Source organism: Vicia villosa, linkage group LG1 (genome assembly GCF_029867415.1).
Source record: "Vicia villosa cultivar HV-30 ecotype Madison, WI linkage group LG1, Vvil1.0, whole genome shotgun sequence".
NCBI classification, from domain to species: Eukaryota; Viridiplantae; Streptophyta; class Magnoliopsida; order Fabales; family Fabaceae; genus Vicia; species Vicia villosa.
The window spans coordinates 6,491,437-6,518,688 of NC_081180.1; the positions used below are offsets into that span (position 1 = coordinate 6,491,437).

The 27,252-nt window shown below is 35.9% G+C and overlaps 2 protein-coding genes across 2 annotated transcripts; one reads left to right on the forward strand and one right to left on the reverse strand.

The window, feature by feature from the left end:
• Nucleotides 1-6,874: 6,874 nt before the first annotated feature.
• LOC131600261 (uncharacterized) lies at nt 6,875-9,132 on the forward strand. The gene is made up of 2 exons (XM_058872448.1): nt 6,875-7,199; nt 7,645-9,132. The coding sequence occupies exons 1-2, from the start codon at nt 6,891-6,893 to the stop codon at nt 8,881-8,883; spliced, it is 1,548 nt and encodes a 515-aa protein (XP_058728431.1). The 5' UTR covers nt 6,875-6,890; the 3' UTR covers nt 8,884-9,132.
• A 9,807-nt stretch (nt 9,133-18,939) lies between these two features.
• On the reverse strand, nt 18,940-21,490 carry LOC131627530 (uncharacterized). Its single transcript, XM_058898377.1, has 4 exons — nt 20,667-21,490; nt 19,974-20,044; nt 19,492-19,891; nt 18,940-19,321 (listed from the first exon to the last, which is right to left on the reverse strand). The coding sequence occupies exons 1-4, from the start codon at nt 20,784-20,786 to the stop codon at nt 19,142-19,144; spliced, it is 771 nt and encodes a 256-aa protein (XP_058754360.1). The 5' UTR covers nt 20,787-21,490; the 3' UTR covers nt 18,940-19,141.
• Between the last annotated feature and the right edge of the window lie 5,762 nt (nt 21,491-27,252).

Genomic DNA, 27,252 nt, shown 5'->3' on the forward strand with positions numbered 1-27,252 from the left:
TATGAAATTTTCGATATTTTTTACCGAAAATTATGAAATTTCCGGTATTTCGTACCGGCAATTTTGAAATTTATGGTATTTTATACTGAAAATTTCGAAATTTCCGGTATCTTTATAAATTTATAAATACCATAAATTTTGAATTTTCCAGTATTTTGTCAGGTACCGGAAATATTTGAAATTTCCGGTAGTTTGTTTTTTTTAATAATATTTTTTTATATTTTTATTTTTTTCCAGTGAGGACTAGAGGCAGGGATGGTACAGTTGTGGGTCGGACCAATGATAGAGCCGAAGCTCGTGCTCGGGCTGATGCTGATGAGGCCGGTACGTCAATCTTACGTGGTGGGCGCGTTGCTCCGACCGGTTCTAACAGAAAATGGAGGGCTGAGGAGGCGCAGGCAGGTAGGGGATTCCGTGCACCTCAGCGTAGGGGTGGTAGAGCTTCCATTGCTGTGGGCGGGCAGGCTGAGGTTTGGTGCGGATGTTAGGGTTGAGGTTGTTGCTCGGGAGGATGTTGCTAGGGTTGGGGATGTTGATCGGGAGGATGTTCCGGAGCAGGCTAGGGTTGAGCCGGAGGTACATGTTGTTGATGAGTTGGTGGTTGAGGAGCGCGTGACTGTGGTTGCTGAGAAGGTGGTGGTGCATGATACGAACACCACCACATGTGCATCTACATAGCCATCAGTACACACTGATGAGGCTTATCCATGAGGACCTTCTGACAGGTTCATTTTGATAGGTTATGCTGACTATGTCGCTTTTAGGATATGGCAGGGTGAGGTATGTAACATTGCTTAATTTTTATTATGCAATTTGAATTATACTATTGTGTTTTAATTATTTTTTTAATTGTATTTTTTTGTTACACGAGCGTCCAGTGCTGAAGCTCACTTCTCACGGGTCGAACAAGTCTAGTGGCATGTACTCTCTTTGCGAACAAGTCTGCATATTACATAGATGTCTGCTATCTGACTCTCTTCAGTGACCTTGATACCCCGTGTTGGGCTTGGGGAATGGCTGTTTTGACGATGCTATACACGGCACTTGATGTCGCTTCTCGTCCTGACACCAGACAACTTGCTTGTTATCTGAGCTTGTTATAGGTATATATTCTTACATGTTTTTTGTGTTTTATTATATTCTACATGGGCTTGATTATTTTTATTTATGCAGTGTTGGATCTACGAGCACTTCCCTCGCATTTGTGAGCGGAGGACTTCCTGTTGTGCGGCTTCTGACCCTTGTGCGATGAGGTGGAAGGCCAGACAGACCCTTCCAGGAGAGGCACCCTTGATGGAGTACAGGCGGAGGCTGGATGCTCTGATGCTGGATTATGTCATCTGGACACCATATACAGATCACCGTACTCATCGTCCTATTGATTCATCCTCCTTATATTTAGGGTATGTCAGATGGGAGAGCCACGTGGCTACACACTTGTTTGAGAGGTGTCTACGCCAGTTTGGTTATATACAGGGCATCCCACGGCCAGTCCCGGAGACTCCAGCTGGTGGCATGATCGTTGGTTTCAGAGTCACATCCTCAGCTCCCCCGTGAGATCATGGATACAGTCATTGCGTTTCAGCAGCCTGGGCAATGTCATGATGGATACCTGAAGTGGTTCCTCAGAGTGTCACACCCTAGAGTCAGCCCCCCCATCTGCCATTGCATCTAATGTTCCAGGGCCTTCAGCTATCAGGGCTTCTTCACCACCACCTCCACCTCCCGCTGGTGACCAGGACAGCCGCCTGCAGTACATCGCAGTTCACTTGGATAGCCTCATGGGTCTGGTGAACCCTGATGGTGAGGTCCACATTATTTTAACTAGGTTGGTTGATGTATCCCGTGGAGGACCTATGTGATTTATTTTTTTATGATTGTATTATTTGTATATTTTTTGTACGAACATCTTTTTCATTACATAATCTTTTTTGCTAATACATGTTTCGAGTAGATAAAAAAAATAACATCAATAACAAACAAACATAGTTAACAAACATCATATGACAAACAACAAGCATAAAATTGACAATTAGACCCTCTAAAAGTGTCGCCAAAATCTCAACCGTTTAAAAAACAAAAAATTTAAACATACCGAAAATTTAATTTATTTAAAAATTCCAATATACTGAAAATTTGAAAATTACGGTATAATGGAAATTTTAAAATTACAATCACTGTATTTATATACAAAGTGAGATTACTTGAGTGTGGAGCAAATAACTAACTTTACCACTTAACCACTTTCTAACTAATTCTAACTGTTATTTGGATTTTCTTGCAACATGGATATGTTCCTCGTCCCTGATCCTAAGTTCCTTCGAATGAGCTTTGTTCTCCATCCTTGTCCCTAAGGAGGAAAATATCCCATCTCTAAGGTTCCAAATGAAAAATTTCTCGGAGGAATCCCTACTAGTGAATGCAAATTTACATTTCTAATTATATTTTTATACAATTTACTCCCTCTGTCCCAAATTATAAGAGAAATTCACTTTTTAAATTCATTGAATAATTAATGTATCTGGTCTATATATATAGATCAAATACATTAATTATTCAATGAATCTAAAAAGGGAATTTCTCTTATAATTTGGGACGGAGGGAGTATATCATAAAAAATTAAATGACTATGCGCTCGCATGAAATTATGATTAGTTTAAGTAATTAAAATTATAAGATAATATAGGGAAAGTACATCTTTGGCAAATAAGAATAGGAAATTTTTTTACCCACCTCCCTACTTTCTTGGTCACCTCTGGTGAAAAACCAAATATACCCCTTTTTCGGAAATGTATTTCCGAAATGCAAGAAAATGCTGTTTTCGGAGATGCATCTCCGAAAGCGCCTTTTTTTTTTCAAAATTTGTCTTATTTCGGAAATGCATTTCCGAAAACAGCATTTCGGAAGTGCATTTCCAAAATATTGTGTGTTTTGCAGATTTAGCAAAACAGCCCCCTCCCCCCAATTCATTTACCCTAAATCAACTTCAAACTCAACCCCAAAGAGATTTTTTACAAACCACTTCCAAGGCTACATCAAAGACTACATCTACATGCTCTACTACATTCAAAAGCTTCTCAATCACTTCAATTTGTAAGTTTTATAATCCTTAAATCCATAATTCAAATGCATGTTAGGGTTGTTAGAAATTGCAAAAATGATATAGGGGTAGGTTGGTAGTGATATTTCGGTTGTTTAGAATCATTATAAGTTGTTTTAATGTTGGATTTTGGGGTCTGCCATGGAAGTTGCAGAAGTGAGCTTCGCAGGGGTGTTTCGGAAGTTCATTTCCGAAAACACCTCCATTCCCAGTTTCGGAAATGAACTTCCGAAGTGGTCCAGAATTTCATTTTTTTTTGTTTTTTCAATTGTTTCGCATTCTTATTGATTTCAATTGTTTTCAGGAACATGGCAGACAACCCAGCACACATCATACAGGGTAGAAAGACCCAGACTGCGTCGGCTAGACGCGAGCGGGTGGCGCAGCTGGCGTCGACGCAGGGACGGGGGCAGGGACGGGGACGTGTGCGAGTTCCCGTGCAGATGGACGAGGGTACTTCTGCATCTGGATGGAGGAGTCGTCTGGCTCGTGTATCTTCTTCCCGCCAGCGAGAGGAGGAGGAGGAGGCAGTTACATACCACGAGGCGGAGGAGGTACCGGATGTTGACCCTCCACATGGGGAGGAGGAGGAGCAGGAGGAGGGCTACCCGGGAGGGCCCAGTGACACTACCTTGCTGATTACCTACCACGAGCACGTCGCTCGGCGTATCTGGGCGGGAGAGGTATTTTTTATAATTTGTCCGATTTTATTATTTAGTCGTTTTTAATTTAGCCGTTTATTCAACATTTTCTTAACGGTCTAATTAACATACTTTTTTATTTGTTTTTGTTGTAACAGGACAGAGAGACTTTGAAACAGGTGAACCACTCCCGGAAGGTTTTCAGTCTCTTTAAACCGGAGGCTGGGTGGTTTAACGACGCGGTGAGAGTTTCAAGGCTTAGTGGGTTGTGCATGACGGGATATACCACCATCAGCCACGACATGCAGGGTGCCTTTGTGGAGAGGTGGCACAGGGAGACGTCTTCTTTCCACTTACCGGTTGAGGAGATGACGATCACCTTGCACGATGTGTAGTGTCTTCTCCACTTTCCGATCAGGGGGGCGCTGTTGGACCACTCCCGGATCCAGAGGATCGAAGCCAGTGAGTGGATGGCGCTCTATTTGGGTATGAAGCCAGAAGTTGCTGACTTTAAGTGTCAGACGACAAATGGGCCTCATATCCGGTTCACCATACTGAAAGCTTATTTCGAACACCACCTTGTGGCGGAGGCCGAATCCGAGGAGGCGGATGACGCCCTATTTGTGCAGTATCACCGTGGCTGCGCTCTCCGGTGCTGGTACATGTTTGTGGTAGGCGTTGCACTCTTTGTGGACAAGAGTGCAAGGTACGTCGACGTGACCTACCTCCGCTATTTCATGGACTTGACTACCGTTCACCAGTGGAACTAGGGGTCAGCTGTTCTGGCATACCTATACCAGAAGCTGAATGAGGCCTCCAACTGGAGGATCAGGCAGTTGACCGGATCCTGCACACTACCTACGGTACGTTTCATTTTAATTGTTTCACATTTATTTATGTTTCGTATTTATTTTTAATACATTATCGTGTTTGTGTTTCAGAGCTGGATCATCTCCTACTTCCCCCGCATCAACGGCTTCCGCGTTGATCCTGAGTACGGGGACAAGATGCCCAGGGCCGCCCGATACGTTCTCTAGAGGGGGAACAATGCAGTGGGACCATACCGTGGGTACCTCGACCGCACGATGCACGATGACATCTGTTGGAGGTCATTCAGCGACTACACTTATGTTGTCCCCTTTGACAGCATCTCGTTATATTCTGGCTGGTTGGCATACGGGACCAACACCATGGTGCGGTATCTCCCTGAGCGGTGCATGCGGCAGTTTGGATTTGTGCAGATGATACACAGGTCACCTTTTGAGGCTGCTCCCGACACAGTGACCCGAGTGCAGCTCACTAGCATATTTGAGGATTGGGAGCGTCATGTGGTCCCGGAGGAGTATCGTCGCATTCGGGTCACCCAGGACTGGCACAGTGTGGAGGGGTATGTCACATGGTTCTATCGGGTGTCACATCCTCTGATGAGACCCGACGCTCTCGGCACTCCTAGGCCAGCACACGAGGAGATCCTGGAGAACCAGCAGGCCGAGGATGACCACGCCATTGATCTTCTGCCGATCTGCCTGTGGATAGAGATGCTTGGGCGGGACGCGTTGGATCGAGATATCATTGATCAGGGCGGTCCAGAGGCAGTCGCCGTGATGGAGAGGATCGTCACTGATGCGGGCCGTGCGGCGGCATACAGGCGGCAGAGGAGGTCCCAGGGAGAGAGGGTTAGGCATACCCAGTAGGGGTCCGGGTTTATTTTTTTTTGTATTCGGATTATATATTTCGCACACTATGACTCGGTCTGTATATATTATTTGAATTTTATTTATTATATTAGTATTTTACGTTGATATGTCATTTGTTTTGTCCGGCCTTTCCGTTTTGTATATATTATACATTTTGTATATCTTTCGTACGGGACTATTAGAAAAAGCATAAAAAAAATAGAATTCTGCATAATTCGGAAATGCACTTCCGAATTACACTAAAATCTGAAAAAAGGTGTTTTCGGAAGTGCATCTCCGAAAACACCCCCATTTGGTGTTTTCGGAGATGCATTTCCGAAGTCTGGGAAAATTTTAAAAAAAATACTTCGGAAATGCATTTCCAAAGCAGGAGTAAACTGGGGTTTTCGCTGGGGGTGACCCCATAAAGAGGTGGGTAAAGAAATTTCCATAAAAATATGATCAGGCCCAGAGTTTTCAGACAGTTCAAGTGAAATTCGTCTAAAGATGATTGGGTGGTCCTTAACAGAGTGTGCAGTGTTCAACTCGGGGAAAGCTGGCATGTGGAGGTGTCCTAAGGGACAAAAATGGGGAATGACGGGCTGTTTTGCAAAGAACTTTGGGAGGTGCTCTGTGTATGTGATAGTTGCTCAATTGTGGGGAGTGTGGGAAGGATTACAACTTGTTTAAGCAAACGAATTCAACCAAATAGTCATTCAAATAGATTGTCTGGAGATCTATCAGGTGCTTGATGAGGAGAATCGACCATTTCAACATGTATGAGCTTGCAAAACAATATATATTTAATATTCAATAAATTTAAAAATAAATTATTTCATATATAAAATAATGAGTATTAAATATGAAAAATGGTATAAAACAAACTAAAAAATTGAATCATGAAAATAGGTCATTATCAATGAGATTCACTTTATGCAGAAACGTCCTTCTCCTGTGTGTCTGTATTTATGATACGTTTTTGTAGTAAAATCTCAGAAACGCTTTCTCATACAATAGGACGTTTCTTTCCTCTTCTTCCATAATTTTCAAACAACTCCCTTTACGTTTCTGCTCTGAAATTTCCACAAATAATCATAAAACAGAATCAGCATTCTGTGCCCTCTGCATTTGCTTCAGATCACAACAGTCCAAACAAACACACCCTCTCAAATACAATACGCGTGAGTTCTATTCCCCAAACCACAATCTTTTCTCTTATTTCTTTTGCGCTTTTCTTCAATGGAGTTCAAATTTCGTGCCGTCGATGACAACAAACCACCACCAACCACCTCGCATTCTCCTTCTCCGGTCACATACCTCCCTGATGGATCACTTGAGAGTAAATCAATCGAAAATCCTCCTTCCTTCAACAGCACGCTTTTGTTAAACCAGAGAAAATAAACCTGTTCTTTTATATCTAATATTTATTGTTGCTGTTGCTTTTCAGTGAACGGAAGTTTTTCTGGCTTGCGAATGCCGTTATCCGGTGAGGCGGCACTGCGACGTGAGATTGAGAAGGAGCAAATCCGCAGGGAGATTTTGCGGCGGATAGAGTTGGAGGAGGAAGTGAGAAGGGAACTTGCAATGGAGAAAGAGTTGGGGATTTCATTACCAAGGCCGCTGATGACTATTCCAGGACTAATGTCTCATTGGTCGAATACAACTGTGATGAACCCTGCTGCTGTTGCTCATATAGGTGTGTCGCAACCACCGTCGGTTTTGCCCCCTGCAGAAATCAACCCTTCTTCGGAGATCAATGACAAGGGCAAAGTTATTGTGTTGGTCAGTTTCATTACCTTTTCATTATCTTGTGTTGTATTGTTGAGTAACACTGTTAGATTGACTTAATCTATGTAGTTCACCTTTCACACGCATGTTTAACGACGGATCCATGAGTATATCAATATTAGATAAGTTATCAATCATGAACTGAACTTAATTAGCTACAAATTTAAATATTATTAACTACGACGGCAAGTGTTCTAACTATACGGCAATTTGAACACTTAATAGTCAAGGTTAATTGTGTTTAAATTTTTAGTTAATAAAGTTTTGTTAATGATTCATGAGTTACAATACTTGATATATTCATGGACACAATTTAACTCTTGGTTAATTAGCTTAGATGTCAATTTAGGGTATATTCAATGGAAGTTTGATGATTTTCGGAATAATGTATTTATGAACACAATTGAAAATGGTGTATTATTTGAGTATCTCAATGCAGGATAAGCCGGATCCTGATCTCTTTAATGCAAAACGAAAAGCAACTACGCCTCCTGTTTCTGAAATTGAACCTTTTGCATTTAGTTTGAAGAAAAAACCGAAGGAGGAGTGGAGTTGTGCACTTTGCGACATTAAAGCTACAAGCGAGAGTGGTTTGAATGCTCATTTAAACGGTAAGAAGCACAAGGCCAGAGAAGCGGGAAAAAACAGGAAGATTGCCAGGAGAAACAAAAAAAATGGGAAAAATGTAATGGCTACTCAAACAGTTGTTGCTACCACAGAGTTAGAGGTTGATGCAGAAAAAGATCAACAACTTCTTCAACCTTGCACGGCCTTGGCAGCCATGAATGAGATTGTTGCTACCACAGAGTTAGGGGTTGATGCAGAAATAGATCAACAACTTCATCAACCTTGCACAGCCTTGGACGCCATGAATGAGATTGTCGCTACCACAGTGTTAGGGGTTGATGCAGAAAAAGATTTACAACTTCTTCAACCTTGCACAGCCTTAAAAGCCATGAATGAGATTGTTGCTAACACAGAGTTAGGGATTGATGCAGAAAAAGATTTACAACTTCTTCAGCCTTGCACAGCCTTGAAAGCCATGAATGATATTGCTGCTACCACAGAGTTAGGGGTTGATGCAGAAAAAGATCAACAAATTCTTCAACCTTGCACAGCCTTGGAACCCATGAATGAGATTGTTGTTGATAAGGTTGTTGAAGAGAGTAAAAAAGAGGAGCAGCTTGTGAATACGGTGGCTGATAATGATACAAGTACAACAGAATCAAAAAATGAGAAATTTGTGGCAATGATGGTTGGTAAAAATATAACTGATTCTAAAATTGAGGAGCAACTTGAGGGGGAGACAGTGGCTGATAATGGTGCAAGTGAGTATAAGCTCGAGGAGATGATTGTCAGTAATGATGTTATAAAATTTAAAAATGGGGGGCTGCTTGTGGAGAAAAGCCAAAGTGCAGGCTGTTTGGAGAGTAAAAAAGATGCTGCAATTGTGGAAGCTGAGAAGATAAGTGCATCAACAAAAAGGAGAAAGGTTGAAAGTTTGTGGTGTGATATTTGTCAAATTAGCACTTTCTCAAAAGCTGTGATGGAAGGTCATGTGAAAGGGAAAAAACACATAAAGAAAATGAAGAAGTTTGGACAAAACAAAAACAATGCAAGTCCCCCATCCACTTCCTCTGTATCACAAAGTTCTCCTATGTTGATCAAAGATGCATAAACTGTCAACAAAGAAGCAAGGTAAAGGTAGAACCATTACTGAAGAAATAAGTGATTTTTTTTCAATTCTGATTAAGTACTTCGTCTAGTAGCTGAATCAAGAGTAGTTAGAATTTATGAAGGATTATTAGCATATGCAGAGTGTTATAATAATTTCTTGAAACTCCATATTTTTAAAACTAACTTGCAAACATTTTTAATGTGCTTTATTTTTTTATGTAATGTTATGGAGAGCATTATCTCAGGAACTCATTTGACTTGGTGTGTCTGAATTTGTTATGCATATCATATTCTGACAATCCATTATCTGTTTTGTTCATTATTAGTTTACTCTAATGTGCATGCATTATTAATAGATGCAAAGGAAAATGAGCATTGAAGTGAATCATATATTTTATTATTAGAAGTAAACTTCAAATTTCTTTTAGTTGCAGTATAATATCAAGTTGATGTTCCAAAATGCTCTTTTTTTTTTCCTTCTACCGTAAAGATGAGTTACCAGACAGACATTTTTTAGCTACTAATGAAGAAAGCAACTCCAGTGGATGTGTTTTTTGTAGGGTTAAACTTGTAATGCTTGCTTATCTAGGCCTTTTTTTTATACAATATATAAAACCAATGTTCAAATGTATGTGTTTTTTTTTTTTTTTTTGGCGTTAACCGACCGGTATCCGCGGGGGAAAGGGGCCCCACGTGACTAATCCGGACCCGGGCTCGGAGGCGACGGCACCGTGGCCCCAGGGCGTTTTTGACTCCAGCCGGGATGGCCCCAGGGCGTTTTTGACTCCAGTCGGGATCGAACCCGGGTACTAGCCGGTTCCGTCCCTTTTTGGAGAAAGCTCATTTGCCAACTGAGCCAACCCTTTGAGGTTTCAAATGTATGTGTTTGTTGTCTTGAGTGGCCAACAAACCGCATGTGAAAACGGGTGGTCATCATGGAGGATAATTAAATCCACATTAAGGATGCATATAAAAGTGTCTGCAAGGCCTATGTGTTAGCCATTAAAACGTTAATTGGTGAAACTCATATGAATTATGTTCTTTTATTTGTTGTCAATCATTTTTCTCCCTCCATTTTCCATTTTTTATTATAAGTCACTTTATAAAATAAAATTATATTTAACTATAAGTCGTTTTACAACTCTAATAAATAATTAATGATATTTTTTCTATTATATCTTTAAATATTTATTATTCTCACTTTTTTCAATTATGTAAATTTATCTTTTACATATCATTAATGAAAAACAATTTTATAAAAACTTTTGTAATTTCTCATTTTTATACAACAATTATTATTTTTTTAATATGTTTGAAAACTCTAAAACGACTTATAATAATAAAAAAAAGATAGTATAATTTATGTTGTGGAGACATATAATAAGGTGGGGTTCTACTATGTCCACTATAAGGACTAATATATTTAAAACAAAAATACATTGAAATTGCATTGGGCTAGTCTAATTTTGATTGGGCTAAAATATATGATATAATTTTTTCGAGAGGAATACTCACTGCACCTCATGTCTTATATATTGACGAAAATTTTAAAATACTCTTAAATTTTGGATTTTGAAATTCGGATGCTTTTTGAGGGGAATACTCGCTGCACCTCATGTCTTATACACTGACGAATTTTCTAAAATACTCTTAAATTTTGGATTTTGAAATTCGGATGCACCAAAAACACGTCAAATACAAGTAAATATTTACAAATTTTAGAATCTGGACGCACCCGAACATACTATAACAAACCCAGCCTCAGAACCACGGTTAAAGCAAAGTAAAAGGAATGTCTGGATTTCAAACTTCGTATTAAACTTACAGATTTCAAAATTCGGATGTTTTCTTTTTAGTACTCGCCTCTGTCTTTCCCTTCTCTTTCCTTTCCATTTGAAACAAAACAAAACCAGTAGAAATAGAGCTCTCGTCTCTCACATTGTTCCAAAATTTTCTCACACAAGGATCTTCATCAACTTCTACTCCTCTCCATTCAAGTTAAGCATAAACAACTCACATTTGGTAAGTTTCTCATATCCTTATTATTTTTTGTTTATTTATTTGTGATGCATGTATTGCATAGGTTATAGTTATGCTACATAGGATACACTCAAAAGAAATGTATTGTTTGCTCGTTTTTAATAAGATTTGGTGTGAATTTGAGTCATTTGAGGTTAGGGTCTATTCATTAGTGCATTCTACTCTAGTTTATTTTAGTCCATATTTTGAAACCCCGACCCTTGGTACGCATGACAAAATTTGGATATTTCTTTTATCATTTTGTTTTTCAATTCTGTTTGTTGATACAAAGTTTTTTTAATTCTATATAAAATTGGTTGACGAACAACAGATATACAAACATGGTCGAGTGGCTCAACATGTTTCAGTGTGAAAAAATAAAGCTAAACTCATGTGACCCAGAGTTGAAGAATCGTCGTGTACTGCTGGTGGGTCGTCTTCCCGGGATCACGTATCTCTGGCTCATGACAAAGCATATGCTACGCCTATTCATGTTGATGTACATGGGAATGATTCACATTTTTCCGTCAGACATGATGTTACAGCACACGTTAGTTTTCTAGAGGCCCTGAAGACATTTCACTACTTCCTCTATATGCACACCATGCTGCATCTCACGTTTGGGAGGGAGAGGTAGTATAAATGTAGTATTACTCTTTTAAACATTTGTTTTATACTAATTGAACTATCTGACAATGATGTATTTATTTTTGCAGTATCATGACATGTTGAAATGTATAAATCATTGCAGGAAGATATCAAAGATGTTGTAGCCTGATGAATCATGGTTTTAGAAAGTCTTTAAGCTATCTGGCTTGAAGGACTTCAGTAGGACTACATATGGTTATATTGACAATGGTTTATTATATACTTTTGTTGAGAGATGACACGTAGAAATATCGTTATTTCATCTTCTGATTATTGAGATGACTATCACATTTGAATATGTATCATGCCTCCTACATCTTCCGATCATAGAAGATTGTTGGATCCCTTTAAAATTACTAGACCTGAGGCCCTCTTGATTGTAACACAATTAGGGGCTAATCCGGGTAAATCCCAATTAGAGATAGAATAGACTAGGGATGTCATGATAGATTCTCACTCCTATCGAAAAATTATATTAACCACCTTAATTTGGTTATAGATGTTGTGGGTAATGAGGCACGTGTTTCCTAGTATAAAGTAAATGCATGAGGACATATTTTCTAATCTTGGTTGGCACTAGCATTTTTTGGACAAAAGTGCGACCTATGTCGATGTTGTCTATATTAAATACTGCAAAGACGTGGAGAGGATTCACGAGTACAACTAGGGGGGGTCTTGTTTGATTTACCTCTACTCCAAGTTACTTCAAGGTAGTTTATGGAAGACCATGACAAGAATTAAATGTCTTTTTAAGGTAATTTTTTTACACCCTTACCAATAATTATTTCACAATATTTTTGCTACATACTTTACTAATATTTCATATAAACCATTTTCAGGCATGGATCTTCCAACATTTTCCAAGTATTGTCGGTTGGAATGTAATGACGACTACACTAAGTATTTGTAACTGTGTGCCGAATTATCCCACTAATGGGTGACTTGGTTATTGAGTCCAACATGCTTTCTCTTGGATGCATCCTTGTGAGTGATATCTATTTCACATCGTACGGTGAGAACCGTTAGACATGACTGTTGGAGGTGGTATCCTAGTATTTTGGATGGTTGACGTATGGGTGTCAACTTATGTACTTGCATCGACCTAAGCGAGTACTACAACAATTTATGTATTTGTAGGATATAGCCAGGAATCCCACAGTTGTTGCCCCTATCGCTGTCTTATGCAGAGATATCGATGTGATATTTGCAAACTACCATAAGTATCTGATGTTGGAAGATGTATGTAATGTGTCAACTCCTCGTCTATAGAGCATGGTATATAGTTACATCCAATGGTGTTACAGAGTGTCACCTCATTTCATGACACCATATCCAAAAGGAGGTCTCTTTAGGTCAACTCATCAAGAGTTATTAGAAGAGGAACAGGTGATGGCAGGCCATGTTGTTGAGGTACAGTCGATATTATGAATTTATGTGCTTGCAGGTATAACCAAGATGATCCAAAGTTGTGGATTTTCTTGATAGCAAAGTTACAATCAAGTGAGTGGTTGTTTGGCTTTGATGATGACAATTGTTTATATCAAATGATATCCAGTGAATTCTTTATCTAATGAAGATAGATCAAGCGGTCAAATATGCTCAAGCTATTTCATCAAGCTATCTTCTTGAATAAAACTATCCTCGTGAATCAAGTCAACAATGTGGCCAAATGACATTCAACTGAAGACTTTTGTTTCAAGGTTCATCGGTGTTAGTACAATGGTTTTAGGATTGACACAATTTTGCTAAAACAGGGTTTACTACAAATGTTATGGAAGATGTTCTAACATATTACTCAAGAAAGATGTCCTGACATATGTTGTAACATGTTATACCGGAAATTTAACACGGGTTATTTTTAAATCTTGACAAATTTGATTTGATTCTATGATATTTATTTTGAATATATCTCAGTTTATTTCGCATGTTAAGAAGATTTAATCTGGAACAAATTTATGTATCTCTAACTATATAATTTTCCAAAATTGGATGCTAAGACAAATTAGGAAACTTGATTTTTTTTTGTTCCAAGATTTATCTACACATTTGGTGCATCAACCAGCTTATGGAATAAGAAATATCTGGATGCATATTTTGAAGCCCATGGACTGCAGAGGTGTATTTAAAGAGAAGAAATAACCTAATGTAATTAAACTTTTCAGAATTTGTAAAGTAGGGGAAGCTAAAGGTTGCAGGTTTGAGAGTCTCTCGTGTAGGTGTTTTGTCACCCTTGTATCTTCTGATACTCGTGGTAGATGTTTTGCTCTTACTCAAAAGCCTTTAGGTAATGAGTTGAGTTGTTGTTCTCACTCTTAAAGCTTGTAAGTAAAAGATTTGAGTGATGTTCTTGATCAAATCTTTTAAGCAAGATCAAGTTTTGTTCTTAGTTAAGGTTCTTGACTAAGTTCTTTGATTGGAAAGTGTGATCTTTCTACTTGGGTTCCCTTGGTCACAGGGTGTGTGACTATTTTATCTCTGCGGTGATTGAAAGTGGGATGATGATTTCTCAGGTCTAGATTTCGAATTCTACAGAAGTAGCACTGGATAATGACTAGGCAAGAAGTTGTAAACTAAAACTGTTTAGGTTTGAACTAATACTGCTGATAGTAGACTTCCTTCTTGGATTGATAGCCCCCGAATTAGGTGTTGTTGCACTGAATTGGGTTAACAACTTTCTGTGTTATTTGTCATTCTGCAATTTTAGATTTCAGTATCAAATTTAGTCTGATGAATCTGTTCAATTTAGAGACTGATGAAGAAACATCTGTCTTGACATTGTTCTGATGTAAATACATCAGTATTATCATGTTTTGCGTGTACTAGAAATTTCAATCGGTATTTTTGATCCTTCAACTCTCTAATGATGGTAATCAACTTAAAGATATCACAAGCCTCATCAAGCTAAGAGATTCAAAGTTCATGGGTGATGCTAGAGTAAAAAATAATGATGCCAAGACTTGAAGCTTTAGAGTTGTAAAAGAGAGAAAGTGTGAAAGCTCGTCTGGTCGTGTCTGTGTTAGTGACTAGTGTATTGTAAAATCATAAGGGTACTTTTGGAAATGCTAAGGAAAAATCTCACACACACTAAAAACCTTTGAGAAGCCTCTCTTATTTTGTTAAAATCACTTGAATATATTTTTAAGTCCAGCTAACTGATATGGGGATTGTCTAATTAATTGGAGGGCTTTTAAAATTTGGATAATCGATTAACCTTAATCATCTAATCAATTATTTTCACTTTGTTGAGTCTAAAATCGATTGGGAAAGTCTTTTAATGATTGGTAATGGATAAAAATAAAAGCCTTCCATTTATGGCTTGAACAATCGATTATTAAGGTACAATAATCAATTGACCTAATTGACTATGGAAGTTAATTTGCCAGTGAATTATTTTCAAATTTAAACACAATTTGGCCTATAAATATAGAGCTTCTTTACCATCTCACTTCACCCATAAAACGGGTTTTGTTCCCACTTTCTCACTCTCTCGTCATTTACTATAAATTTCTCATTTTCTCACGTATATTTTCCTTAGTGCTTCAACAATGTTCTTGTATCTAAGCGAGGATTATTGTTCTAGGAGAGGGATTAATTGTAATTTACCGAGAGTGTGTTATCTTTTGAGCAAATATCTATTATATAAGAAGTTGTTTGGTTGCGAGCTAAACTAGTAAAAAACTCTTGTTTTGTTTGGGAGATTGTTTTAGGAAGTCTTTGTTTGGTTTGTGAGTTTCACTTGGAAGAAAAACTCTCTTTTGGTTCGTAAAAACCAGCCACTAAATTCTCCACGATGGTTCTTGAGCTCAACCCTATGTCAAAGCCTTGTCAGTTCGAGATTAGCCTGTATAAAATCTCATCTCAGTTTAAGGTTAACCTGTGTAAAACCCCCATTCGTTTCAGAGGATAAACAATATAAAAATTTATCTTGTTCAGTGGATGGCCAGTGTAAAATTTCAGTTTGGTTTGAGATCAGCCCGTGGAAAATCTCTATTTGGTTTGGAAGATAGCCACTATTAACTTTGTCCGTTGTTTGGTTGGAAATTAGCCTTTAAATTTCATATCCTTGTAAAAGGAGTTTTGTGGGCATATATTATTAAAAACTCTCAAGATAGTGGATACTCTCAATAAAAATTCTTTTGGACAGAAGTATGCCTAGTTATTAGGCCGAACCTATATAAATATATGGTGTTGTTTCTCTCTGGTTTATCTTTTTTACTTTGTAGTTATTTTCTTTCCTCTGTTTTTCCATCTATCCTTTTATTCCGCTACTTTTACTTGTTTGTTTTAAAATATTTTTAAGCTCTAATTTTTCAAATGATTTTGTTTTCAACCACTACTTTCCAAACCTCCACGATCCACCCCTCCCCCTTTTGTGAATGGAGTTACATATCCAACCGATATGTCACTGTATTGTTGCTATTGGAATATAGGTCATAGTTATAAGAGAGTTCCAGTAAGGCACTCTTGAGAGGGTCACTCCTAATTCAATCTTAGCAGAGACACGTCATGCATTGTAGTATATGAAGAAGAGGGGGAACATGGGTGTTAAATAGTTGTATTTTTATTTATATTTTGTAAAAAATTTGAAAATTTGTAGGGTTAGTAGTATATCCTGAAAGACTAGTGTATGATTTCTGAATGAGTTTATGAAAATTTGATATTAGTTATGTCTGACTTATGTGTATGTTCATTGTGTGAATAATGAATACACTGTCAAATTATATGAAAATTTCTTCCTAAGTGTTGTCAAGGAATTCGTAACACTGTCCATGGGTGTGTTCAAATTTTGCAATTCGAGTCCCCTATATTATTTTGGAATAAAGAATCAAGCAATGCGTAAAATTTTGTCTAGAGGTGTGTTTGGATACTGAAATCCGGATTCACCCATATGCTTAACACACACAAGTAAAACACACATACAATAGTTCTAAGGGTGAGTCCAGAGATTAAAATTTAGACTACTATTTTACTTGGATGATGGTGCAGTTATGATGAAGAGAATTGTTGTATAATTAATGCGTCCGAATTTCAAAATTCGAACAGTGCGAACGCCATATTTGAGTTTTCATAGAGTTAGTGATTACTACATGGAGTGTTATCTTTCTTCGATTTCCATTGAATTATTTCTTTTGTGTATTCGATAGGATATTTTATAAGCTAACTTGTTATTGGACCTACAAATTCACTTTGTAATGTATAAATCCATTGATTTTGGTTAGCTCTCATTTCCCGAGCATCCCTGTGTCGTTTTAGCATTCTTCTTCTCGTGTTCATATTCTTCCTTCAAAATCCTTACCAAAACCGAACAGACGAAAAAAAATGTCATAAAAAACAACAATAAACGCTAATTAGACATAACAATGAGGCTGAGTGGGGACAGTTTTTACGTTTTCTATTTCCAAATTCGTCTCTAATAAATTTTTATTTCTCCCTGATGAGTATGAATAATTAAATTTCAACTGGTTATATTCCCATTTCATCTCCATGCCAACATATATTTCCATTTCGTCCCATGCCAACAGTGGAATCAAGGTTTCTAATAAAAATAATTTATTTGTCCATTACAAATAATAAAGTAAAATAATTATAAAAGACTTTCAAACATATATTTTAAATAGTTTAAATAATAAAGTATAAACTAAAATATCAATGCATTAATTACAGGTAAAATTAAAACAGAGTTCCTTTAAAAAAAATTGTAACAGGTTGATCCTTATGATTTTTTTTTAGTAACAATTTAATTCCTTAAATTACCAAATCAAAGTAGTCCGTAAGAAAAAAAAAATACAATTAAAATATGAATCTTGTCAACCAGTACGTTCGTGACACTCTTTAAACATACTAAATAAATAAATAAATATTTTTTATAAAAATCAATATTTCAATTTCCAATACATTTTCAATACATTGAATACACGCATTTTAATAAAAATTTAATATTTTAATCACTTAAATAGTGTCCTAAAGACACTAGTTAGCATTTCCCTTAAAATATTAATTGATGTATTTTGTTAAATTATAATCTTACTTTATATATTTTATATTTTAGTTTATGTGTTTAGGATATTACTTTATGCATTTTGTACCTCTTTATCTATTTAGTTGTACACTTCCTAACTTATAAGAACAAATTGTTTTAAAAAAAAAATTAAAGACCAACTTGTTTAAAAAATAACTTAAAGAATCTCTCATTTAATTTTAGATTAAGTATAACTAATATCTAAATTATCAAAATCAAATACTAAAGCAAAAAACCAATATTTCAAACTATCTATAAAATAATCACGTAATCATTCTAAACTACCATCAAAATAATCACATAATAAAAAATACTCCTATACCATTGGTTTTTGAAATTACTAAAACAGTACTCCGTATAGTCTTAACCATAATTGATAGCCAACTCCATATTCTCTTCTTTCTTTTTCTCTCCGTATGTTATTGAATGTCTCTATGACTTGTCAAATCCTCATCTTTTTTAATAAAAAATCTAAAATCTAAATTTAAACTGAGTCAAATCCCAATTTAAACTGAGTCAAAGTGGATGTTCATCCTAACAAAATCCGAGGAATAATCACAAATCCAAACATTGTTTGCAATGTCTAACCAGTCAATCCAAACCTAAATGCATTAAGTAACTAACATTGTTGACGCCCTTATTATTATGAAATCTAGAAGTATTAAGTGACTAACATTGTTGATGACCTTAATAATATAAAATCTAATAAATATTTAACATTAATTAAATTTCTGTTTTAAGTTTGAACGAGGCACTAGTTTGGCCCATATCTACTGTATTGTCGTGTTTTCATGTTTAAATTATTTATGGCTGTTAGATTAATGTTGTCAAAATATTATGTGACTCACAAATATACCAACCGTTTTACCTTGTTGGTCACGTTATTCCGCAATTTCTTAGCATTTAGCAACTGATTTCTTAGTAACTTCCACAGACTTTTGACCTCAACAACTCTTTCCGCAAATTTCTGGTCAAAATTATTTTCTCCCCCTTCTTTTAAGGTTGTGCTAATCAGTGCCCTCAAGACAATAGTTAAGCATTAAAAAAAAAATTTAATAAAAAATTTAATATTTCAAATTTTAAGATATTAAATACGCAGATTATCGATATAAATTTACTATTTTAAAATCAATTATTATCTTGAGAGCACTGGTTAGCATATCCCTTATACTAATAAGGGGCTATAACGAGTATCATATGTTATACTCAAATTAAATTTAAATAATAATAATTCAAACAGAGCACAATGAAAAGTTGCCAATTGAACTTAATGGATAGACATCAAACCAAACCTTGAAAAAAGCACAATAATATTAAGTTCTTAACCATAATTGATTTTTGCAAAAGTGAAAGATGATTTCAAGGGTTAAATTCTTCATTCAATCTAAATATTATATATATATTGAACATATAATGACATGATGATTCTATAGAGTAGTATATTTTATCTTTACAAGATGAAAACATAAACTAGAATGCTTTTTTTTTGTTGAAAGTAAAGCCAACTGGTAGAATACACATTCCAACTTGGCAGGAGTTAAAGCCAACTGTACTATACTACTCTTATGAATGATCAAACCCTTAATGCCACTTGGTCTTGCCATGTTATCTTCCTTTTCCCTACCCTACTTGATCCTTCTCCAAGGTTTCTACAAACTGAAAGCTTGATATCATTGTGCTGTTCCTCATTCACACCTCTTTGTTCTTCAATCCACATTGGCTGATTGTTTCCCTCTAATTCCTCCTCTTCTCTCTGCATAATGGTAACAAAAGAAACAATAACTATTAAGAAACTAGTTTAAGTCGACGAATTTGATTTTATCTATAACCGGTATAACTAAGCATTGGTAAAACTGTTCACAGAGATCATTGAAACACAGATAAGGACTCATGTAAACAAAACATGTGATGTGAAATAATTACCGATATCTGGTTCAAGTCGAAAAAAGGAGTTACACTCTTCTTTGTGGCTTCTTTCCCACTATGAACCCTATCTTTGTGATTCAAGTCAAGCATAGGAACAGAAGAGCTATGAAAAGAACCATCTTTTTTACTTAAGCTTCTACCACCATTCTGGTTTAAATCAAACACATAGCCACTTTTCTGCCTCGTGTCTTCAACAACTCCATTGAAAACTCTTTCTTTTGAGTTTGATTTAGAACTGGTGTGAGGTCGTAAAGTAGATTCCTTTCTATTGTAATTCCTTCCCTTTGTGATCTTTGGCTCTTTGATTTTGAGCTTTTGTGGCTTTAAAACTTCTTGCTTTGGTTGAGGCTTAGGAAGAGGATGTTTCAACAAATACGCATATCGTTGCCTTAAGAATCTGAAGTGATAAATAAGCTATATGAGTAATCAACTTATAACTATGAAGAACATAAAATCAATTAAGCATCATGCAACATTACCTAACTTCAGCTGAAAGAATCAACTTTTTCTGCTTCACAGCTTCCAATTTCATTCTCATGGCTTCTGTTTCCTGAAGAACAAAACATCAAAAATCATGAGAAGAGTTTTTCAATAATCTCGTAAACAGATTGGCAAACAAGTCCTCTACAAAAAACTCATGTGAAATTAGATGCTAATTATCATAACAATCCTAAACAAAATCACCCCTAAAAAAAAAGAGGTTAATCATCATCTAATTGTTAAATTCTGAATTAAGAGTTCAAAACTTCCATGGAAAATCTGATTTATGAAACAAAAACTTCAAACCTAATAAGCTTAACGACCAAAAACTTGATGAACTTGTACATAACAAAAGCTACAAAATCACACTCCTAAACAACACAAACAAGGAAACCCTAATAGATACAGAAAATCCACAAAGATGAACATCAAAACACACCAAATCATCAAGATCAGAGGCTAAATCATCAAACAACAACATCAAAACACAAGATCCCTAATCAATTTCACCAACAAACCCTAAATTCAACAAAAACAATACAAAATCACAAGATCCCTTTTAGGTTTCCTTCAACAAACCCTAAATTTCCAGAATCAACAAAAAAACGATCACAAATCAAAATACATGAAAGAAAAACCTAGATCCGTTGAAACCGATGAAACAAAAATCCAATCGAGTAAACTAGGGTTACCTTATGCAAATCTTGATAGTCCTGCAAGAGACTCTGGTGTCTCATCATAGATCTCTGATCCATAAACACATCAGAAGAAGGATTCATAGAACCAGCAACACCTTTCATCTTCTTCATCATGACGAGATCAGAGAAGAAGAAAAGAGAAACAAAAAACTAGAGAGAGAAAGAATAAGAAAGGTTAAGAGAGAGAAAGAGAGGTATAGAAGATATAGATATAGAGAGAGGTAATAGAGGAGAGAAAAAGAAGAGGCGAAATAATAGTGAAAATAATAAAGGAAGAAAGAAGGGGAAAGGGTTAAGAAGGTTCTCGTGTTTCTGTGAAACTCTGACCAAGAGAAAGAAACCGAAAAAGCCCACATAACTCGGTGAAAAATATTCTTGTTTTGAATAACCAGTGATGAAGATGGCATTTTTTGGGGGCTTGCAGAAGGGTAATTTCGGCAACATATTCTCATATACTAATAAGGTGGGTTTGGTTGGAGGACAATTGAACACATCTAATCTAACAACACACCTCTCTATCTTTTTGTTTCCCATTCTTTCTCTTTTTTTGTTTTTCTTTCTTCAATCTTAATTTTAGGTCCAGCTGGGCCATTGATGAGAGAGAAAGAGTGTGTTGTGATGTGGTGTGGACTCTTTGATTTTTATGTTTTTCTTCTTTGATTGTATGTAGAGAGAGAAATAATGGAATGGGTCAGAGATGGAAAAAAAATAGATTAGGTTAGGGGTTGGAAAAAGAAAGAAAAAAAAAAAATAATGAATGAGATGATGATGTTAGTAGTTTTCTTCTTTTCTTTTCTCTCTCTGCTATTCTGTAGCAGTTGTTTGTTACAACAAACCTTACAAACCTTATTTTTAGGCTTTAGGGTTGGTTTTTGTTTTGTTTGTTACGAGGTTGGTTAGTTTGTTGTGTTATGTGGAAAGTGATAATGAAAATTTTGTTTTACTATTATGCCCTTCTCATTTGCTGTTTTTTCACTCACTTGTCCTGCCTGGGTGGAGAAAAGAAAACCAATATGGCTTTTTTTCATGATGGAGCAAAAGGAGGTAAAGTAATAAAGAAGAAAAAACCCAAAACACCCATTTGGTTTGGTCAATTATTTTTGTGGGTGATAGTGATGATTCTTTAAAGAGGATATATATTACTAGTCTCATCGTGTTTTTTCTTTTTTTTTTTCTCTCTCTTGTTTATGTGATGAGTGTGAGGGGTGGATTAGGTACTTTGTCTTGTACACTCAACATGGGTGACTTATCTTTATATTTAATGTTTTCCTCCATCTTCGTCCATGGAAATGGAAAGATCCCACCATTACCTACTTTCAGGACTTTATAGTACGTGCCACCAGCCTACCTACCTAATAGCCACTGTCTCTATTCATTGAAAGCTCCATTTTTTATCTATACATAAATTATCCTTTATAAAATTACTATACATTAATGAACAAATTCGACCCATTTTATTATTCTTTATTAGTGGTTTATTTTATTTTTTTTTAATGTTATTTTAATAAATTATTTTTACACAACTACCTATTTAATAAAATATTATTGGTTAAATATATTTTGATTCTAAAAAATTATTAAAATTTACTTTTGTTCCTTATAAAAATGATATGTTTTGATCCATATAAAATTATTATGCATATAATTTTAATCTTTATCGTTAAATTCATGTGTATTTATGAATAATTATTTTGCAGACATGTTTAAAGCATTTTTAAAAAAAAATAAAATTTAATTTTTATGTCGAAATTTTCATTACTTTTATCATTATTTTTTAAAATTTAAAAAAATTATTATAATTCTTCTCATTTTAAAAATTAAAAAAATTTATAAATAAACATTTTACAGTATTACATAATATATGAAAAAAATTATTACAAAATTTAAAAATTAAAAGGGTAATTAAATAATTTTTAAAATTTTATAAAATAGTATCGACTAAAATTGCAGACATAAAAAATTTGTAGGGACCAAAATATATCATTTTTTAATAGAGACTAAAAAAAATTTGAGATATTTATAAAGAACAAAACATATTTAATCCATTTTTTATATAATAATTGTTTTGAACCGCTCACAAGGCTGAAAGGTATGAGATAGAGGGTTTAAAGGAAATGCGAAGAAAGCAAGCGTGAGAAATATGTGTTCCTCTATTCTCATCTAATGCAGGTAATCCCACCCCAAAGAAATCAACCATTGTCTAGATCAATTAAACGACTGTCTGCACTACACGTCGCACTCCTCGCATACAGTTTTAACCACTTCTACTATATAAGAGAGAAAATGTCCCATTCTTAGGTATTTAAATCATAGCTCCCTCGTACATTATTTGTTATTCTGTCACTAATTTATATATTGGAGTGTTAACCTTACAAGTGATCTCTTTCTCCAACGCATCAAATCATTGTCTCATCGTTTCACCAATCATTTCTAGTTCTAAAGAGAACATTGGCATTGGCTGTGGGAAATGACATCTGATTCCTGAGAATTTTCACGACTAGATTTCTTAAGATCTAGAAATTTAAATGTCTTTTATAAATGTTCAGATCTCTATTTCTTAATCTTCATTCTTTAAGTTTTAACCTCTTTCTTCGACAGTTACATCCTCATATTCATCAAGCATGGTGGCATCCAAAGCCACTCGATAATGTGGAGGAGACGGGAAGATTAGCCAAATAAAAAGTGTTTCTTAGGTAGGAAAAAATTTCCCCAAGAAGGTTATTGAGGTTGTTATTGGAGCCAAAGGGAGGAAAGACAACAACATTGAAAAGAGGAAAACTCAAAAGGGAAGCGTTAGTATACTGCATCCATAATTGGTGGCCTTCAAAGAGCATGGAACCTCTCCAAAGGGACAATGAAGGTAAAAATCACCAAGTTGATACTCGTAAAAAATAAAAAGGGTGACACTTCCACCGGGGAACTAGATAGACATGTCATTGGATTCCAAGATAGTGAAAAGAAAAAAGGGATCCCAAATGAGGTCTTTCCTTTGGTAATAACATTGATCATCGCCAATTTTGAGATTTCCAGAGTCCTCATAGACGGAGGCAACTCCAGCGATAACATGTAATCGGGCCTCTTTGAGAAATAGGGCTAAAAAGTTAGAAGTTGTGGCCTTATGAAGGGACTGACCTACAAGCCTTTAATGACACAGTAACTCATCTTCGTGGGTACATCAAGTTGATGGTCACTTTGGGAGAAATGAAGAGACACCACGACAGTCAATTCCAAACTTCTAGTGGTTCCCTGCAAAAGCATTTATAACTGTATCTTGGGTAGACCTTTCGTAACTACCTTAGACTCAGTGGCCTCCCTGATCCACCTAAATCTAAAATATCATAACGTCCATGACAAGCTAGTGACAATAACCAACGACTAATCTGGGGTGAATAAGATATACAAGGCTCTGTAGTAGGAACAGATGGTGAACAAAGGCAAAGCTATAGAAATCAATGTAGCCTCCGTTGTTTGGAAGTTAAAAGACATGGTGATCTAGCCCCGAACAGGTAAAGCAAATAAAGTTGATTAGAAATTTGCAGGTTAAGGATCTAGATAAGAGCTTGAACTAGCTATTAGGTCTCTTGCCACTGCCCCTAACAGTTAATAAGCAGCAGCTAGATCGCTTGGTTAAATTTAATTTCCTGTATAACTTTATGCATATGTAAAGCAAAAACATTGATCAACCATAAATGATGCACGGTTTAGAATTTAGTCCTACTTATCATACTAAGAATTCACAACAAATCACTTACATCACACCACAAGTCTTTAGTCGAGAGAACAAAGAAATTACTCACATTTGCAACTCCAAAAACTAAAGAAAAAGCATGCATTTTAAATAATTAATTTTTAAAAAATAAGAAAACAAGTAAATGACAAATAAGAAAACACAATGCTAAATGACTCCCTCCCCCAAACTTAAGACACTCATTGTCCTCAATTAAAGAACATAAGTATAACATAAGAAAGAGAGGGAGGAAGAAGGACTCCATGATCAAACTGCAATGTAGGTGGGATTTTCCAAGGAAAGCTCTTATATGGTTGCATCTTCAAGCATCAAACTTTCGTGGAATAGCTTCAGGCGTTTCCCGTTGACTTTGAGGACTTTGCTAGTACCTCCGCTTTTTTTTACTCCACCATGAGGGAAAACATTAGTAACAACAAATGGGCCAATCCACTTGGGTCGAAGTTTCCCATCCATAAATTATAGACGAGAGTTAAACAATAAGACTTCTTGGTCTTCCTAGAAATCATCTGATCATGGAAGTGTTGAGTTTTCTCTTTTTAAATTATAGAGTTTTCAATTGCTTCTAGCCTAAGCTATTCAAGTTGCTGTAATTGGAGTTTTCTTTTCATACGCGCTTTCTGCATTTCCAAATTATAACTTTTGACTGCATAATAAGCACGATGCTCAATTTCCACAAGAAAGTGATAAGCTTTACCAAACACAAGTCGATATGGAGATATTTTTATTGGTGTTTTGAAAGCTGTTCTTTGAGCCCAAAATGCCTCTTCTAGGCGGAGACTCTAGTCCTTTATATTTGGCTGCACCATTTTTTCCCAAAATTTGTTTAATTTCCCTATTTAAGATCTCCGCTTGCCGATTATTTTAGGGGTGATATGAAGTAGAGACCCTAAGCACGGCATCATACAAAACCGAAAGCTACGAAGAAATGACCCATAATTTGAACCATCTAACAAAGGTGGTCTGTTGTTGTATCCTCCTTCTTTATCCATAGTACTAGAAAATATTTCCATGGAGCTCACCCAATAAACAGAATGAGGGGCCTGCTCTGATGGAGTTTTTAGTTGGCTATTCTCTAAACTGAACCAGGGCTTTACACATACTGAACACGAACTGGGTTGATATTTTACATGGGCTAATCTTGAACCAATTGAGCATTTAAACTAGGTGCAATTTAGGAACCAAGTGAGATTTTACATTGGCTAATATCGATTCGATAGAGCTTTTAACTGGGCTGAGCTCAAAAACTGTTGTAGAAATTTTAATGGTTGATCTTCATGAACTTAAAGAGAGCCTTTCTTCTTTGAAAACTAACAAACCAAATACAGTCTTCCTAAGACAATCCCCCAAACAAACAAGAGCTTTTTACTTATTTTGCTTACAACCAAGACAACTTTCTACAAAAAAAATAGTTACTCAAGAGATAATAAACTCTTGGTGAATTACAATTAAGCCTTAGCCCAGAACAGCGGTCCTCACTTAGACTCAAGAATACTCTTGAAGCACCATGACTAAATATATGTGACAAAACTAAGAGATTTATAGGAAACAAGAGTGAATAAGTAAGTAAGATCAAAGGTGATTTTTGTTAGAATCCCAAATGTGTATATTTTGTATATAAGTTTTGTGGTATTTCTTAAACTCTTGTGCCAAATTTGATTGCCTTTTGATATATTAGTATGTAAATAAATAACTTTGTGTTTATTTTCTATTTAACGTAGTTTATTAACTTTTGTAATGTGTTCTATAGGTTTTAGCAATTTTTGGCAAGATGGAATGAAAAGAAATGGTCAAAACAAGCTTGCAATGAGGGTGGAAGACCAAAAGAAGGAGTTTTGTGCAAGAAGGTCCGCTCAGCGGAGTTCAAGCGGACATGGGCAGGGACGAGCAACAAAGTTGGCTCCGCTCAGCGGACCTTGAAGACAAAGCAGATATTTTGGCTGCTCCGCTCAGCGGACCTACTTTTTCAACTTTTGTTCTTAGCCACATAAAACTGATGATTAAGAGTAGTTAGCATAACTTTTATCATAACACACACTTAGAAAGAAAATCTAGGGCAAGAGAAAAAGAAAAATACCATATCTTAAGAGAAAATTAAGATTTCCAAACATCTTTATTCAATCTTCTTGAGTTTGATGTCACTAAATCTTGGTTTGTTGCTTGTTGTTGAAGCTTCCATGGATATGGAGGGCTAAGTTTCATCTTGTGTCAAGATTAGAGGTAGTTAGTTTGTAAATATGTATTTTCTTTGATCTATTATGTATGAACTTGGTTAATGATCAATACATGGTGAATATCTTGTTGTTTATGTTTCATTTATTGTTTTGGATCACTATTGAGAGATATGTTTCAAAGCTAGACCTAAAAGATATTCATCTATCAATAAACAAACTCTAGAGATAGATTTGTGAGTTGATAATCACAAGTATCAAGCTTTTAAGATTATCACGCTGATTGTCGGCATGAGAGATCATCTGACGGTTAATATGATAATAATCACGATATTGCTTTAGAGATAAATGGTATCGAGAGGATACGTGATTGTATTAATCATTAATAGGTTCATATACATGATCATTAGAGTATATATGTGTGGTGGTCATTTTCTTTACCTCCCCGTTTCACTTGGGAGGACGGCACGCTAAACCCTTCACGCGAAATTTGGAAGGAGAATGCGCCCGTGGTGGGATGAATTTTGTTTCAGTTCTTCCTACGATATCACACGAACTTTCTTATTGGTCCTACGAGTAGGAAAGGGAAAAAAAGATCTCAACTAAACCCTAGGAGTTTGCTAAGTGTGGGGATTTCACCTAGACTAGAAATTCTGGTGTCCGG

Excerpts from the sequence above, each read along its gene's own strand:
- LOC131600261 (XM_058872448.1), top strand. The coding sequence starts at position 6,891 with ATGCCGTTATCCGGTGAGGCGGCACTGCGACGTGAGATTGAGAAGGAG. Across the intron at positions 7,200-7,644 it reads AGGGCAAAGTTATTGTGTTG|GATAAGCCGGATCCTGATCT; the intron begins GTCAGTTTCATT and ends ATCTCAATGCAG.
- LOC131627530 (XM_058898377.1), bottom strand. The coding sequence starts at position 20,786 with ATGATGAAGAAGATGAAAGGTGTTGCTGGTTCTATGAATCCTTCTTCT. Across the intron at positions 20,045-20,666 it reads ACTATCAAGATTTGCATAAG|GAAACAGAAGCCATGAGAAT; the intron begins GTAACCCTAGTT and ends TTTGTTCTTCAG. Across the intron at positions 19,892-19,973 it reads ATTCTTTCAGCTGAAGTTAG|ATTCTTAAGGCAACGATATG; the intron begins GTAATGTTGCAT and ends TTATCACTTCAG.